Genomic DNA, 14515 nt, shown 5'->3' with positions numbered 1-14515 from the left:
ATAAGAAGGTCAGGTCCATGAAGCACAAACAAAGACTGATATGCTAAAAATCTGTAAAATCTGTGAATTATGGAGCCATCATTTACAGCGGGGGCAAGGACTTAATATAGTCCCAGGGCCATCGCTACCAGCGAGAGTCATTTTCACCTCTCAGGCACGACATCCACGGGTCACACGCCGGTGGGTCGGCGGCTGTGGGGATTTTCTTTCGATTTTTTTTTTCTGGGATTTTCTTTTTCGGGTTTTCAATTTTTTCTTACTCAGTCTGGAATTTGACCAAGTCCACCTGGCGTCATCGGTCCACATAGGAGTTAAAGCGGCAGGTGGTAGACTACTACTTCAGGTAAAGTGGCAATGCTGACATAATCCGCTGGGTGCCTCAGCAACGAGCCAAGGCTGACCAGTCACGGGACAGGAACCGGCCAACTTCCCCCCCAAACAACCTTCTCACTGGTGTATCCCCTTGACATTCTGTCCATCAGACTCCACCTGACTCCATGATTTTCTACCCACTTCTCCTCGCCGCTTTTATGTACCAGACACATCATCTGACCCGCGAGGGCCCCCCCAGTGCCCCCCCAGTCCCAGCGCTAGGCGCCTCCAATAATGGGGAGAGCCAGGGGCCAACACGTAACAGAAACTGACTCACCCGCCAATAATACCCTGCTCAGAACCCCAACAGGGTTGTCGAGTGGACACGATGATTCTCATTACCCCCCAGAAAACTCCCAAAAAAACCTCACGCTGTTGCCCAGACTCTTCCAGACAATAAAACTAGGGGTAAAAATCGTACGCCGTACGCCCTGAACACCTCACCGCACCCCGTGGCTCGACTCGGATCGCTTGCTCGTCAGGCGCATTTCGCCATTCCCCCAGCTTCCAGTGCCAAACATTGGACCGTGTGACACATTTGGGATTGCATCATCCGCCAATGTCGACATTCTTTCCTAATTTGTCTTCACGATAGTTACATGTCGACTGTAGCACGCAACAAGGTACATCAAAAACTTACCCCTACCTTGTCAATTCCCATTTCACCCACAGGGTTCGCAAAACGACGAGGACCCGTGAGCACACTCCTCTGGTCCTAAAAAAAAACAGACAAAAAAATCTCACCCATCCACTTCGTTGTAACTCTGTATTCACAGTGTATACGCCGTCTCGGTCTAGAGAGAGGGGCCCGCTGATCTAAAGCACGATGACCCCATAGCCCAAGAATTGCGGGATAATTCTTCCCCCTAAAGAGTCTCAGACCCCCCGGGTGATCCGCCGAGGGGCAGTCTAGTTCACGCCGGTACCTGAGATCGTCGTCAAATTCGCGCAATCCTTGATCCCATGTGTCCGATGCGGTCGACCCTGCCGAGAAGAATCTATTGATCGTGCCCAGGATGCCGAGACTGCCTAGAATGCAAAGCGCATCGCCTCCTTGAAAATTGGAAAATCCACGCCACCGCACTGTCTCTTCTTTCAGCTTCTCTTTTCCTCTTTTTCCTGTTGTACAAGTAATGCAGGTTGTCTTTCTCGGCCCTTCGGCTGTGCATCCGGAATAGGAATGGCTTTTCCCCAGAAGAACCAGCGGATGCAGTGGGCAAATGACGCCAGGGTGGCCGATGGCATCAAGGAAAGTGGAAAATGAAAAAATTTTCGCATTTTTGCCTCCATGGGCCACCTGACTGGCCAGGGGATCCGAGGACGGCGCCACCGTCCACTTACAGCGTGAGCTCGGACTCATCTTTTTACCCCAGATTGTTCTTCCCCAGACTCATTCAGCCCTTTGCTGGTCTACCGCTGGTCTACCCGCTGGTCTACATCAACCTACTGCACCTGTGACTCCCCTCATACCAGCCCATAGGACTGATGCTCCCGTGATCAACCCCCGGGATTACCGCGGTACCCAGCCAAGGAATCATTTCCGCCTCAACTTGATGTGCCATGACCGCGTGTATGTGCCTGCTTGAACGGTTGGGGCAGTCAATGAGGGGGAAGGGAAACTTTGTCCCCTCACTCTAATCCCCCACCCAATACTGTACAGTAGAATGCCACAATTCTAGGCAATTCAATTATATACTAGTCAACATTTCGACCCGTCAATGCGGCCCTGCAGGATATCCAAGGAGGTCTTCTCCGGCACTCCGTATCACATCAGCCCAACTAGCATATACAGTTTACGATTCTCCCATCGCTACCCCCTCAATCCATCCAACTCCAAAACTATTCTGTAACCCCCTGCAAAATGGTGGGGACATACGAATCGAAGCCACCGCATTTCCCACGTTATTATCTAATAGCGAGACTGGATGACACATGATTATCGTCGCCGCCTGGTCGAGACCACCGGCAACCGGCAACCAACACCTCGCGCCGACCGGGACGGGAAGTCGAGTCTCGCAATGACGCAAGATGTTCTAGTTTCGCCTTGAAGAGATCAAGTATGTATGCGCGGTGTGTATGTAAAAAGTATTCTGTCAGATGTGCCATGCATTGCGATTACGGTGTGCGTGACAGCCGATCCAGAATCCAACTACTCTCAGAATAGTCCTCCTCATTGCGCGATTTAAGTTCCGGGTACGTTACCTAAGGTTGTACTTTTTTTGGAGTGAGGCCTGTCAACTGTGCAACCTTGTTGGCCTGCCTTGAGGTTGGGGCTAAGCTCTTTGGATTTCCAACTTGTCGGCTTTCTGTGCGTGGTAACCAGCTGTTTGGTTTGAGACCAGTCTTGTTGAGTTTCGTCATAAGCCTCCGAGAGTGACAATAATGTTGAAACCGAAAACTACACTTCGAGTAATCATTATAGAAGGTGTTGCCGCGCTCACGCAATGATCACCCATATGACAACCTCAATTGGTTGACGACCTCCTGAAACACATACCTCGAGTGATGACTAGTACATCATGTTTCAATCACGCCCGGTGAACCAAGCCAAGATCCTTGGACCCGGCCATGGCGGTTTCAAAATTGCTTAGTTCACGTTCGTGATACAACAGGGAAACCTCGAATCTACGAAACAGAGCCATTCGGGAGCTGGGGGTTCATGTTGCTCGGCCATTGCAACTAGTTGAATTTGATACATGTTAGTCTTAGATCAGCATATTGTTGAAATGAAATCCACTTTCGATCAGTTTTGAAACAATTTCTTGATTCGACTTCCAACGGTTCCCATTGAGCATTATTTGTCGTTCAACAAGACAGACATTCCTCCAGACCAACCATATACCCCGTTCATCGTACCGCCAAATCGCCGAGCGGTGGTAAAAGGCACTTTTCCTCGCGGGTGTGGTTCGTGGAATTGAATGCTCCTCTCAACATCCAATTTAGTGGGTTGGAATTGCCAAACCGAACCATACAACTTGGTGGCAGCGAACCCGACCAAAGTCATTGCGTGGAGGAAAACATTCCATGGAACTTCGCCAGGGGTAGAAGTCGTGGCAGGGTTGAAGAAAATGGTTCGGAATACTTTTAGAGCACTCGTATCCATAGGGAATGTGGGCTGACGGTCGAATTCGTTTTGTTCATGCAGGCTTTCGACTTCTGTATCCGCTGCAGAAGAAGGACTGGGCTTTCCGCGCGTTTTGGACTTCGCCTTCGGCGGTGCGACATCCAGTTGTCGAGGGGAGATGCCAAAATAGATCGCGGAGACCGGCAAATATAGGGCATAACAATCGGATTCGGGGTCGGTGCGGGTATTGCAGCCGAAGCCTTTTCGGGCTCGGTCCATTCTGGAGTCCGCTGGAGGATTCGTGGCTGTGATAGAAGACTCCGCGCTGCGGTATTGCGCAGGTCACCGGATTTGGCGACCATGAGCTGGTCAATGCTGGCCCAGAAGGCGTCCAGGTTGTGTTCAGATTAGCGCAGCGCCTCGGTATTTTCCTGGGTACGGCGCTTCTGAATGGGATAGGTGAATTTGCCGCCAGAGGGCTCACCAAGCTTGACTGAGCGAGTTGTGAAGCTCTTATCAGAGAGTGCGGCCAGAATCTTGGCCCATGACTGGGTTCGTTGAGCATACTCTTTGGAGTAATCCTCTTGGATATCGGCCTTTTTCATCTCCCAGATCTAAGCCCATGGCTGATAGTGGTCCAACTGGTTCAATGATTGGGAAATGATGGAAAGGCCACTGATCACCGAGCTAATGTAGGGAGAGCTGAGCTCCTGGGCATGTGGGTCTGATTGAAGTAGACGTTCCAACTCATCTACGGCGACAGGCATACTTGCGAAGAACAAATATTTGCCATCTTCCCATAGAGTGCTAAGAAGCCACAGTAACTTTATCTCGAGCTTGTTTTTCTTGACGCCGGGTTTGTATATAGTCAAAATCTTGGACGAGTATGGGTCGACAGGAGGTTCACAAGCAAAGAATATCTGCTTGGGTACTCAGTTCAGAGAACACCTCCAGCTCTAAATACGCTTCTGAAAAGAGAGTGCCGAGGATACGTGACCAAAAAGTGTCCCGCTGTCCAATTCGGAATACCGGGTGGGCATTTCCAGCAGTATCCTTGAGGTTTTTCTATCGATGATCCTTTGCCTAGAGCACAACATGAGAGAAGTATTCGGAATCCTCACGGAGAGCCCACAGGTGATCATCCGCTGCCGATGCTCTAGCCGATAGCAGGGACTCAATCTGAGATAGGTCTAGCTTTGCGGGAACCCGATATGGGGCTTCGGCTACCATCACCCCCAAGGATTCGAAGCCATTAATCTCTTGGTCGGTCTTGAGCGGTGGCTCGGCTAGGATAGGAAAGTCATCACTAGTGACGGCGGATGGGGTGATATCATGAAGAAGCTGCAAGGAGCAGTCAATCAAAAACCCGAGCAGTCACTCTTGAACCTCCAGGATTATGAGACCCTCTCCCGGAAGAAATTGCTTGCGTTGCGCCATCCAGTCAACCGCCTTTGGCTCTTCTTCCCAACTCACGAGTCGCCCATACTCCCGGGCATTGTCACTCACTCCGTGCAAAATCATGACATATCCGTTCAAGAAATGGGCACGATGGATTTGGTGACAAGTCCCAAATGGATGGCTCGGTTGTCAGCCGCAGCAAAATGCGGTGGAGGGTAACGACCGCGAGCATTGAGAAGTAACGGCAGCGTCTCTGGTGGATGTGTAGCCAGAGAAAATCTCCCCGGTTTTTCGTTCCTTGAGTACGCTCCGCAGAGGCCTCATTCCAGGGCATTTCAAGATCAGGCCGATGGCCTACAGGCATGTCGGTCCAGGCATTCAGTAAGATTTTGAGTCTCTGCTGGCGGGCCTTTTCAGCCAGCGCTTTCTAATTGTAGACTCGTGGCGCTCCAAAATGCCATGCAGAGTCTCATAACGGTCGAAGATGTGCTGCGACCTTTCAGTGGCCTCTTTGCGAACCTCCGTTGGGGAGCTAAACTCTGGCAGTTGTATGTTGCCCGTCCCACCGGCATCAAGAGCTTTGAACAAAGCCGTAGGATCATTCCAATCTATGTTATCGAAGCAGGGTCGGGCGTGTCGTATACCGCCGCCTCAGGGGGAAAAGGATCAAATTGATGGTTTGGTCGAAGATCCATGTTGATGGGTTTCAATTGGGGAATCAAATCTTTTAAAACAAAAAAGGATAGAAATGTAGCGGGTAGTGTGATCTGCTGAGAGGACATAGATGCTACCATATAGCAAGAGAAGCAATAGTGCAATAGATGGACAATTGGATGAAGCTACCTATATAGTGGTGCTACGTACTATTTACGCACAAAGTGGTGGTGTGGCATGCCGCATGACTAATACATTAGGGGCCTCAGGCTTTCAAGATGGGCACTGCTCTACTATAAAAGAGCTACGCAAAGATCAAACAATCATAAAGACTAACATTATCTTCCTTTTCTACTAACTGCTAACTGCCTAGGCCAGGTGATTGATTCTGGGGCCGCGAGGAAACACAGGCAGGTCTCCAGAATTTGCTCGACGAGAATCCAGTTGTCGGCGGCACAGGCTACACCAAAACACCTCACAATCCTCTTCGTATATTACCTGCGCGACCCCAATCTAGGAGCCTTATAACTATATACCAGAGGGATCTCCATTTCGGGGTCCTTGACACCGAAGAACTCCCTAGCTTCTCCTTGTGCGGCTGCGACATAAAGTCGCCCAGCGAGCTTTTGGTCTCCTATAGTTGCCACCTGATGCTTGACGAAGGCCCGGTCCCACAAATCAAGAGATCCCATGGCTGTATGTGCTTTTCAAAAGGAGAAGAGGGTTATATACTGCTAATATTCATAAGTAGTGGCGAGAGAGACGGCAAATGAAATGAAGAAGAAGAATAAAATGATACTAGTTAGGAGTGGAAATCACGTTATATCTAGTACTCTCTCAACAAAGGACAAACGGCGTTTAAACCGCGAGCAAACGACTTATCAAAGCCATGAAAGCCATGTAGTAAATAGAGCTGAGCTAGGTTGCGAGCATTAGCACAAGGAACCGGTGATGTCTTTCCATGGCTTCAAATGAATCGAACAGTGCGCTCGAAAAGGGCTTCAAGGTTGTCTCTCTCAATGAGCTCGGAAAGACTTGAATTTTGCAGCACCACTGTAGACCGCAGCGAGAGTGTCTGTGTAAAGTCTTTCTTGGTGCTAGGTCTTGGTGTTACTAGGTCCAAAAACTTTAAGTATAACAAAAATATCGAAAACGCGAATATTAGCGTGATATTATAAGGAAGGCAGGACGGCAATACTTCAGCCACAACTCCCAATATTAACAAGAAAAATGAAATGGAGTCGAAATTAATATTGCAACAGGCTTCTAGTCACTTTGAAACAACTTGAATAAGAATTATACATACTGAGGAATTTAATGCTACTATATGCGTCCTTAGGTAGAGAATCGGAGTAGTCCTCCCCAACTCGAACCTCGAGACCTGGTCTTCATCCATTGATCTGCAGAGATGGCGGGCTCGGATATATCCTAGTAGTTTTATTTGGGTAGTACTTTACCAGAGAAGCATTGAATGCCAACATGGAGAATATTATACAAACTCCGGACAGCCTAAGATCAAGCTCGGCTCGATATTATCCGAGACGTAGCGTGGAGACTGATAGCAGCCCCCAAAAGTGGAAATATGGACCGCACCAAGTTAAGCTTCGCCCACTTCTTCAAGAGTCTAGGCACCTCATTGTCCGCTTGGGATCGCTTCGCCTGTTCTTCTGTGCTGGTAATTGTATCCTTGACATCTTCGGCACCTCCCTCATCATCACTCGCTGCGTATGAATCCAGCGTCTTGTTGGTCTTGAGCATAGCCAAGACAGTCCAGGGTGCAATGCTCATAGCCACGGCAGCAGCAAGCAAATAGTGATTGGCCACGCTGGATACCGCTTCCGTTGGCGTATCCCGTAACGCCCAGAAGACGTAAATGTTTGCAAGAGACGAAAGGCCTGCAACTGATGGGAATATCTTATGACCACGATCATAAAAGTCCAGCCACTGGTGCGAAAGATGGGCGGCGAGGTTACCAGGCGTTTCGTAGAAGGAACGGCTAGATTTGGCCGGGCGGCGCGCTGGCAGAGTGAGGTTGGGGATGCATGCAATCGATAACGTAGCAATTCCACCTATGAAGGTAAGACGACGATTCACTGGGATTGGCTTTTAGCTATGAGATGGTAGATCTTACCTGCAGCTGCCGCGCAACCAATCGTGCCGATTGCCTGGGCTATGTAAACACCAGTAACCATATCGAATTTATAATATCGTAGCAAGAATGATTGTTTAAATTGAAAATTAAATAAATGTTAGTTCCTCCAGATGCGAGTCAAAACCAGGACTGACTTTTCAATGGCCTGATTTTGGCCCCGACCTTTCGGGATTTGCGGGCCATCGCAAACTCCGGTTATACACCGTCCGGTCAGCACTAAGGCGAAACATCAACTTGCATAATTAGACGGCCATTAAAATATTTGCAAATTGAGGTATTCAAGCGAGTATCTAATCTGAGGGCTTACAAAATGATCAGGAGTATCCCATTGTTTGGTTCTCCGGAATGAAGTAGTAGACCGTTGCACCTTGGCTAAAGTGGGTTCCAAGGTTGGCTAAACCTGTTCAAAAATACCCCATACCTCACAGCTTAACTATTATGGAGCAACTATAATAGTGCTTGAATCCTCAAGTTCATTAAAACGCTGCCACTAAAGCAACGCCTGCAACACCTATAAAAAGGCCACTCCACTGATAGCTGGGTATTGTGGGCAGGGCTGCTAGCCCTGTCGATGTTGAAGTTGACGGCCGTATAGCTGTTGTCGTCCCCGGCGAACATGGTACAATAGATATCGGGAAATCTCCCACTGCATCCGGCATTTTCGGGCCATCGCCAATTTCCAGAATTTCATCCAGACCGGGATTCTCGTTCAAGACGGCCACGCCGACGAAGTAACTGTTGTAGTCAAGAGCAACATACAGATGACGCCAGAGGGCCGTACTAATTTCACCTGCATAGGTATCTACCTGGGAATCAAGAGGTATGATAGTGAGGCCGCAAAGAGCTCCGCCTGACTTCAATGGCCGTACTAAGAAGATTTCACTCCAAATCGCAGAGATAGTAGTATTTCCGAAGGTGAGATAGTAGTATGTATCCAGGCAGCGCATACATTCGAGCCTTAAGGAGACCGCCTGGAAGATTGACCACTAAGCCCTATGAAAGGTCTTCATATAGTTCGATGCATACTCCGTACTGCAGTACGGAGTATACACTCAAAAAACAAATTGATTATGCCCATTCCAAGTGGGACCATTAAAATGATTACCTAAGCCGATAAGCTTGGGTTCTGTCATCTCACACCGCCTCTGCGACCCTCGCCGACTCAAGCCCGCGGACGACCTGCCAACCTTGAAATCGCGCTGTTCTCCGCATTCACCGTCGAACACCTGTCGCAAGCTCTGTCATTAAGATCTGTGGCATCTTCAAGTGCGAATTCCTTGACTTGCTTTGCGTCACATATTCGCTGGCTCTCCTCCACCCCCGGCTGGAATTTTTGTCTGTCGCGCCATAGCAACCGAACGCCCGCAGAAGCTGACAAGATGCCGAAATATAAGTCCTCCATGTCCTCATTCGTCCTTCGCATATAAACTGACTTTCTGTGAACTCTTTTGTAGGTCGCCTGTCTGCCTTGACAATCTAATTCCGCATGGTGCCCAATCTTGCTTCGCGAAGTAGCAACACGACGAACGTTGCAGATATCAACTGCCCCAGAACGAGATAGAGCGCATTGTTAAAGAAAGTCGGCTAACTGAGCCTAATATGCAGGTGATTACTGTGATGTCTACCTTACGCATGACTCAATGAGCGTGCGCAAGGCGCACAACTCCGGTCGAAACCACTTGAGGAACGTTGTGGAGTACTATCAGCGTACGTCCCCGAATCTTCAAAAAAAACAATCGCGAATATACCTAACCACACCACAACTAGAAATCGGACAAGAAAACGCCCAATCTGTCATTGACTCTATCACGGCATCCTACGCCGCAGAGGGCCAGCCCCTCCCCAATCCCGCCATGGTGCCAGGTGCATTCCCGCCTCCATTTGGCTTCCCAGGTACACCCATCTTTCATATTTCCCAGCAACCTCAACAAACAAGTCTAACAACGGCCTCGCGAGGCAACTTAGGCCAAGGACCTCCTCTTCCATTCGGCATGCCCCCACCAGGGGCCCCCGGCGCTCCAGGAATGCCGCCTCGTATGTATCCCCACGGAGCCTCTTCTCAACTTCTACACCCACTCCCACACCCGCCAACACCCTACCTACATGGACAAACAACTAACAAGTCTGATTTCACCTGGACAGCCCCCGGCGCCCCCGGCGGTCTTCCCTTCCCACCTCGCTTCCCTCCCAATGCCTCCGGCACTCCTCCTCAGGGAGGTTTCCCTCCCCCGCTTCCGAACTTGCCTCCCGGTTCAAGCCTACCTCCCCTTCCTCCAGGAGGCTTCCCCGGATTCCCCATTCCTCCTCCCGGTGCGGCCGGTGCGTTTCCTCCACCCATGCCAGGTGGTGCAACACACTCGCCCATTCCATCTGGACCCCGTGGTTCAGAAGGATACCCTCCTCCCGGAGGCGGTCCTCCTCCAGGAATGGACAAGTGGTAAGGAGGCGACTATTTGAGCCTTTCTTTCTTTTCTTCTTTGAGGCTTTGGTATCTTTCTTCTTTTGCGTTTTTTCTTACGATTCAAATCGGTTGAATACATTGTTTCTGGTTACGATTACATGCAGGCTGCCATTTGTGGTGGATAGCAAATAGTCTCTCTAGGGTGTTTTTCCCTCGGTGTTGTATGATAGCGGTTTTTATGGGTTGCTACTACTTATTTTATGGACTGATAGGCAATGACGGATTCAAAATGCATAGGATTTCAATCAATGTCGTGTGCACTTACTACTACCCAGTCGTGTTATGAAAAGGGCCGTTCCAGTAAGGTCTTGATACTGAACTGCACAGACGGACATTTATTGATTTCATCCATCTTCAAGTCTGATAGGAGTAATATTTCAAAGGCTGCGACTGCACTAGTCCAAGATACATGGATCTGTATTTACCAGTCCCGATACTTAGTAGATAAACCCTGTCAAAGCTGAGCATTTAATGATTCATTGAACAATCCGCAAATATACGGTATACAAATCAGTCTTTCTTGAAAAGGAGAAGAGCAAAAGTTTATTCCGGAGCCCATGAAGTGGGACCACAACCCATAACCATACCCTAGATGCAACACAACAACGCCTTACCAAGTAGCAAAGAAAAGTACACATCGACCACAAAGAAGCCACCATCGTCATAAAGAAGGGGAGGTGGAGAATTCCGGGAGAGTAAAAAGAAGAGAAGGAGAGGGAGTATAGAAGTGCAAGGTAGGAAGAGATCAACACCGACTCAGCGGTGGAAGGGGAAGATGTGTCAAGGAAAATTCGATGATCGACCGATCGCAGTGAACAGATTTAAGAAAACCCAAAAAGATACCGGACCCAAAATGGATGGATAGAAAAAGAAGAGAAACCACCGCTGCCCCACGCTAAAAATCACATGTCTTCATTTCAAAATTGAAAGGTTACAGGGTATGACCCGAAAGGAAAACGCCTAGTGCTCGTAGCCGGCCCCTCGTTGCCATGGGCTAGAGCTATTTTGTTGCCGGTAGCCGGCGTCGAGAGCTGATGCACCAACGGGTGCATTTTCATAGCCTCCTGGTGGGGCATGATGCGTAGCGGGAGCGAAGAGCGGTACTGATGGGTCAACGGGTGAGGGTTGGCGATTGCCATTGTGAATTGTGGTGATTTGGTCCATTTGGGCATGGTTGTTGTGACCAGTACCGCTGGAAATGGAAGCCGAAGAGTCCCCGAAGGGGTTGGTAGGCTCGTAAACGTGGGACTTCATGTCACCGCGGGCGGCGGCACTAAGCGCATCCAATTCGGTGTTCAACTGAGTCTGAGACTTGATGAAAGAGCCCCGATCGTCACGCATCGGCTGGTATCGGGTATCAGGGTTCCTTGAGAAAATGGCGAAACCTGAGGCGATGAGGACCAGAATAAGGAGGACCAGAGCAAAGACAGCGTTAATCACAACAATAATCACACCCATGAAGGCAATCATCATGCCAGGTGGGTTGAAGACGTTGGAAAACACAAGGAGGAAAATGGCGTTGAGAAAGTTGATGACAGCAATAGAGATGTTGAAGATATTGGTCTTCTTATCCATCCATGGCCGAATGATACAGACGCCGACTAGCATGGCGGTCTCGAGAACCACCAATGCTACGGTCTGGACCACGGGAGCAGGCTGACTCAAACCAATGAACATTCCCTTAATCAGGACATAAATGAGGAATGGTACAACGAAGTAGTAGGCCGTCGCCCGGTACTGCACATATAGGAAGCCCCACTTGTTCAGAGCAGAAGGATCCGAATAGAGAATATAAGCTGGGTTCTTGTGCATTGTCACGGAACGCTTGGCCAATCGAATGACCTTCTGCGCAGCCCAGCCCAGTGCAATAAGCAACGAGAGGAACATGACCACAGCAAGAACGACTTCCGCGGCCGAGTCACGCTGGGTAAACTCCCAGAGACACAAAACACACATCTGAGGGAAACCAATGAGAGCCATTCGGAAGAGGATTCCTCTGAGGACAACTCTCCACCCATTGCGGAAGTCCTGGAACCTGTCACTCTTCATTTTGCCTGCTTTGACAAGCAATTCGCAAACTCCCTTAAAGGCTGCGACGATGAGAATGACAAAACAAACGAAGACGGTGAAGAAGATCAGCCCAGTCAAGAAGATATTTGTTTCTTCCATATTGGCACGGAAACCGACACGATTGATACCCCGTACAACCTGGACTTTTTGACCGGAGTCAGCACGCTTCGAGAGCGTGTTCATGCCGCGTCTCATGAGCATAACGGCTGGGTCGATCAGGTCACGCTTGCGGCGCTTCAACACCTCCACCGAGGTGTCACTGAGGGACGAAAGAACCGTAGAGGGGCTGCCACCGGTGGACCGCTGATACCAAGTGCAGATATTCTGAAGAAAACCGACACGGATAATTCCCATGCTCCACTGGAAATTCTGGGTCCATGATTCGAAGATCGGCGGGCTGTGGACCGACGTCATGCCGATCATTGCTTGACTTTGGAAAAATCCGAAAAGCGAGAGGGCGTTAGCAGCAACATGAGCTGCTGTGTTGGAATGGCCGAGTCCAGAGGTAATAGCAGACGCCGCGAGACCTAGACCGGATATTACTGCAGTCGTCCAGGCGACTCCGACTTGGTAGACCGTCTTGCCGTTGGAGAGCTGTGCCTCCACACAGGCAATTTTCTCAAGCGACTCCAAGGTTTTGATCACAATTTTCAAATTGGCGTCAAGATCTGGGATTGTATAAGCCATGCCTGCGAGGTAGTAGTTAGCGAGTTAGTTCCCGACTCTCTAAGAGCGCGCTGCTTGGCTTACCTGGAATGCTAGAGGCAGTATCCCCGGCAATCGGAAGGGTAACATCGGTTAGATCGATGGGGCCTGGAGCCATGGGGCACATACCCATACCCTCAATTGAGCATGGGTTGATCGTATTTTGGTAGAAATTGATACCGTAAGCTGTGAGGGTGATTTCTGCGACAACCTTGCCGGAGATGTAGGAGACACCATCAAAGCTGATCATGAGTGAATTGTTTCCGGGGTAGTAGGCAACATTGAAAAAGTTGGCGGTGAAGTTGCTGCTTTCCATGCACACATTAAGTGCATTGGATTCGAGGAACTTCACGGCAGACACCAACGGCGCCACGAAGGCGACGAAGATGGTCAGAAAAGATAGATATCTCATGGTGGCGCAGTTCGATGCCAGTCGAAAATCGATTCAGAAGGTATAAGCCACAAGGCAGAGAATGATGAAAAGGAAGAATATGATGGGTAAGGTGAGAGCGATACTCCGGAGTACCACGTTGCCAGCCGCCGGATGCGGAAGTCTTGAAGCGGCCGAGTGCTCGGCGGACACGGTGGGATTGGTGGGAATCTCTCGGACCCAGGCGATCGATCGGAGTCAGAATATGATTGTCGAAGATCAAGAAATCCGAGAAGAAAGGAGCTAAAAAACCAAGAAAGGCGTGCAGTCAAGTGGGGTCGCCTGGAGGTTTTTTGGTTACAGCTTCATCAGGCCGTGTGTCGGATAGCGATGTTGGCGGAAACGGATGGGATCGTAAAATGGATGGGTAGAGAGTGGATGAACGAGAGTCGGGGAATATAAAGGCCTGTAAGAGGAGTGATGAGGTGATTAGACTGCAGCGAAGAGGTTGGGAGTCGAGTTGCAGCAAGTAGTGCCGATCGGGAGGCGGGTCGACACGCGGTCGGGTCAGGAAATAGAATATAGATGAGATGGGGGCGAACAGAAGAGAAAGCGATGAAGAGAGGGAAAGAGAGAGAAAGAGATCGAGCGAGCGACACGGCAGCACAGGGTTGGGGGGGAGGAGAATGAAGGGAAAGGGAAGACAAAAGGGAGTGAAGGGAAGCGATTTGCCTCTTTGGAGAGAGCAGAGGGCAGAGGGTACTGTCCGTACTGTCCTGTCCGTATTGTCGTAATGTCAGTCGGTGTCTCAGTTCAGGGACGGGTCTGGAATTGGAATGTTGTATTCTATGTATTGTATTGTCAGCGCCACCCAAGACCGCCGAGCTCGCCAATAAATGGCGTGTATTACCGTGTCATAACCGTCTCCCTGGCCAACCAGTCCCTTTTGATCCGGTGGTTGTGCCTACTTTAGGCACAGGACTATTCCTCCTTGATACTCATCATTTTCTGAGAATCCCTTGATTAGGCCAATACATTCTACTTTGGGTACGGACGACTCGCTCTTGTTATGTCGCGATGATGATATGGATTTATCCACTCCGTACGTTAAATTGGGATAGTGGGGTTGTCTGCAGAATTGAAACTGGGATTGGAGCTGGCCAAGCCATAGTCCATGTACCACACTTTGTCTGGATCAGTGGAGTCATTGCCTGTCACTGTTCCGGGGAAGCCCTGGAGAGTGGCCATCCTTGTTAGCAGGTGACCTCA

General features: G+C 49.7%; 7 protein-coding genes across 7 annotated transcripts; 1 reads left to right on the top strand and 6 right to left on the bottom strand.

The window, feature by feature from the left end:
* Positions 1 to 3166: 3166 nt before the first annotated feature.
* Positions 3167 to 3715, bottom strand: N7481_009808 (uncharacterized protein; the record flags this gene model as incomplete). Its single annotated transcript, XM_057269027.1, has 1 exon — positions 3167 to 3715. One exon carries the CDS (start codon positions 3713 to 3715, stop codon positions 3167 to 3169), a length of 549 nt encoding a protein of 182 aa, XP_057119704.1.
* A 128-nt stretch (positions 3716 to 3843) lies between these two features.
* Positions 3844 to 4203, bottom strand: N7481_009807 (uncharacterized protein; the record flags this gene model as incomplete). The annotated part of the gene is made up of 2 exons (XM_057269026.1): positions 3844 to 4050; positions 4120 to 4203. 2 exons carry the CDS (start codon positions 4201 to 4203, stop codon positions 3844 to 3846), a joined length of 291 nt encoding a protein of 96 aa, XP_057119703.1.
* Positions 4204 to 4519: 316 nt separating this feature from the next.
* On the bottom strand, positions 4520 to 4957 carry N7481_009806 (uncharacterized protein; the record flags this gene model as incomplete). The annotated part of the gene is made up of 2 exons (XM_057269025.1): positions 4520 to 4742; positions 4815 to 4957. The coding sequence occupies 2 exons, from the start codon at positions 4955 to 4957 to the stop codon at positions 4520 to 4522; spliced, it is 366 nt and encodes a 121-aa protein (XP_057119702.1).
* Positions 4958 to 5982: 1025 nt separating this feature from the next.
* On the bottom strand, positions 5983 to 6180 carry N7481_009805 (uncharacterized protein; the record flags this gene model as incomplete). The annotated part of the gene is made up of 1 exon (XM_057269024.1): positions 5983 to 6180. The coding sequence occupies one exon, from the start codon at positions 6178 to 6180 to the stop codon at positions 5983 to 5985; it is 198 nt and encodes a 65-aa protein (XP_057119701.1).
* Positions 6181 to 7003: 823 nt separating this feature from the next.
* Positions 7004 to 7680, bottom strand: N7481_009804 (anthrone oxygenase family protein; the record flags this gene model as incomplete). The annotated part of the gene is made up of 2 exons (XM_057269023.1): positions 7004 to 7557; positions 7620 to 7680. The coding sequence occupies 2 exons, from the start codon at positions 7678 to 7680 to the stop codon at positions 7004 to 7006; spliced, it is 615 nt and encodes a 204-aa protein (XP_057119700.1).
* Positions 7681 to 9280: 1600 nt separating this feature from the next.
* Positions 9281 to 10081, top strand: N7481_009803 (putative U1 snRNP complex component Yhc1; the record flags this gene model as incomplete). The annotated part of the gene is made up of 2 exons (XM_057269022.1): positions 9281 to 9347; positions 9408 to 10081. The coding sequence occupies 2 exons, from the start codon at positions 9281 to 9283 to the stop codon at positions 10079 to 10081; spliced, it is 741 nt and encodes a 246-aa protein (XP_057119699.1).
* A 980-nt stretch (positions 10082 to 11061) lies between these two features.
* Positions 11062 to 13288, bottom strand: N7481_009802 (transient receptor potential ion channel family protein; the record flags this gene model as incomplete). Its single annotated transcript, XM_057269021.1, has 2 exons — positions 11062 to 12860; positions 12922 to 13288. The coding sequence occupies 2 exons, from the start codon at positions 13286 to 13288 to the stop codon at positions 11062 to 11064; spliced, it is 2166 nt and encodes a 721-aa protein (XP_057119698.1).
* Between the last annotated feature and the right edge of the window lie 1227 nt (positions 13289 to 14515).

The sequence above is a fragment of the Penicillium waksmanii genome, assembly GCF_028829765.1.
Source record: "Penicillium waksmanii strain IBT 27052 chromosome Unknown utg000008l:1.0-5622682.0:1.0-5626561.0, whole genome shotgun sequence".
Taxonomy (NCBI): domain Eukaryota; kingdom Fungi; phylum Ascomycota; class Eurotiomycetes; order Eurotiales; family Aspergillaceae; genus Penicillium; species Penicillium waksmanii.
Note: the sequence above shows the minus strand (reverse complement) of the source record. Positions and strands in the feature narration are given on the sequence as shown.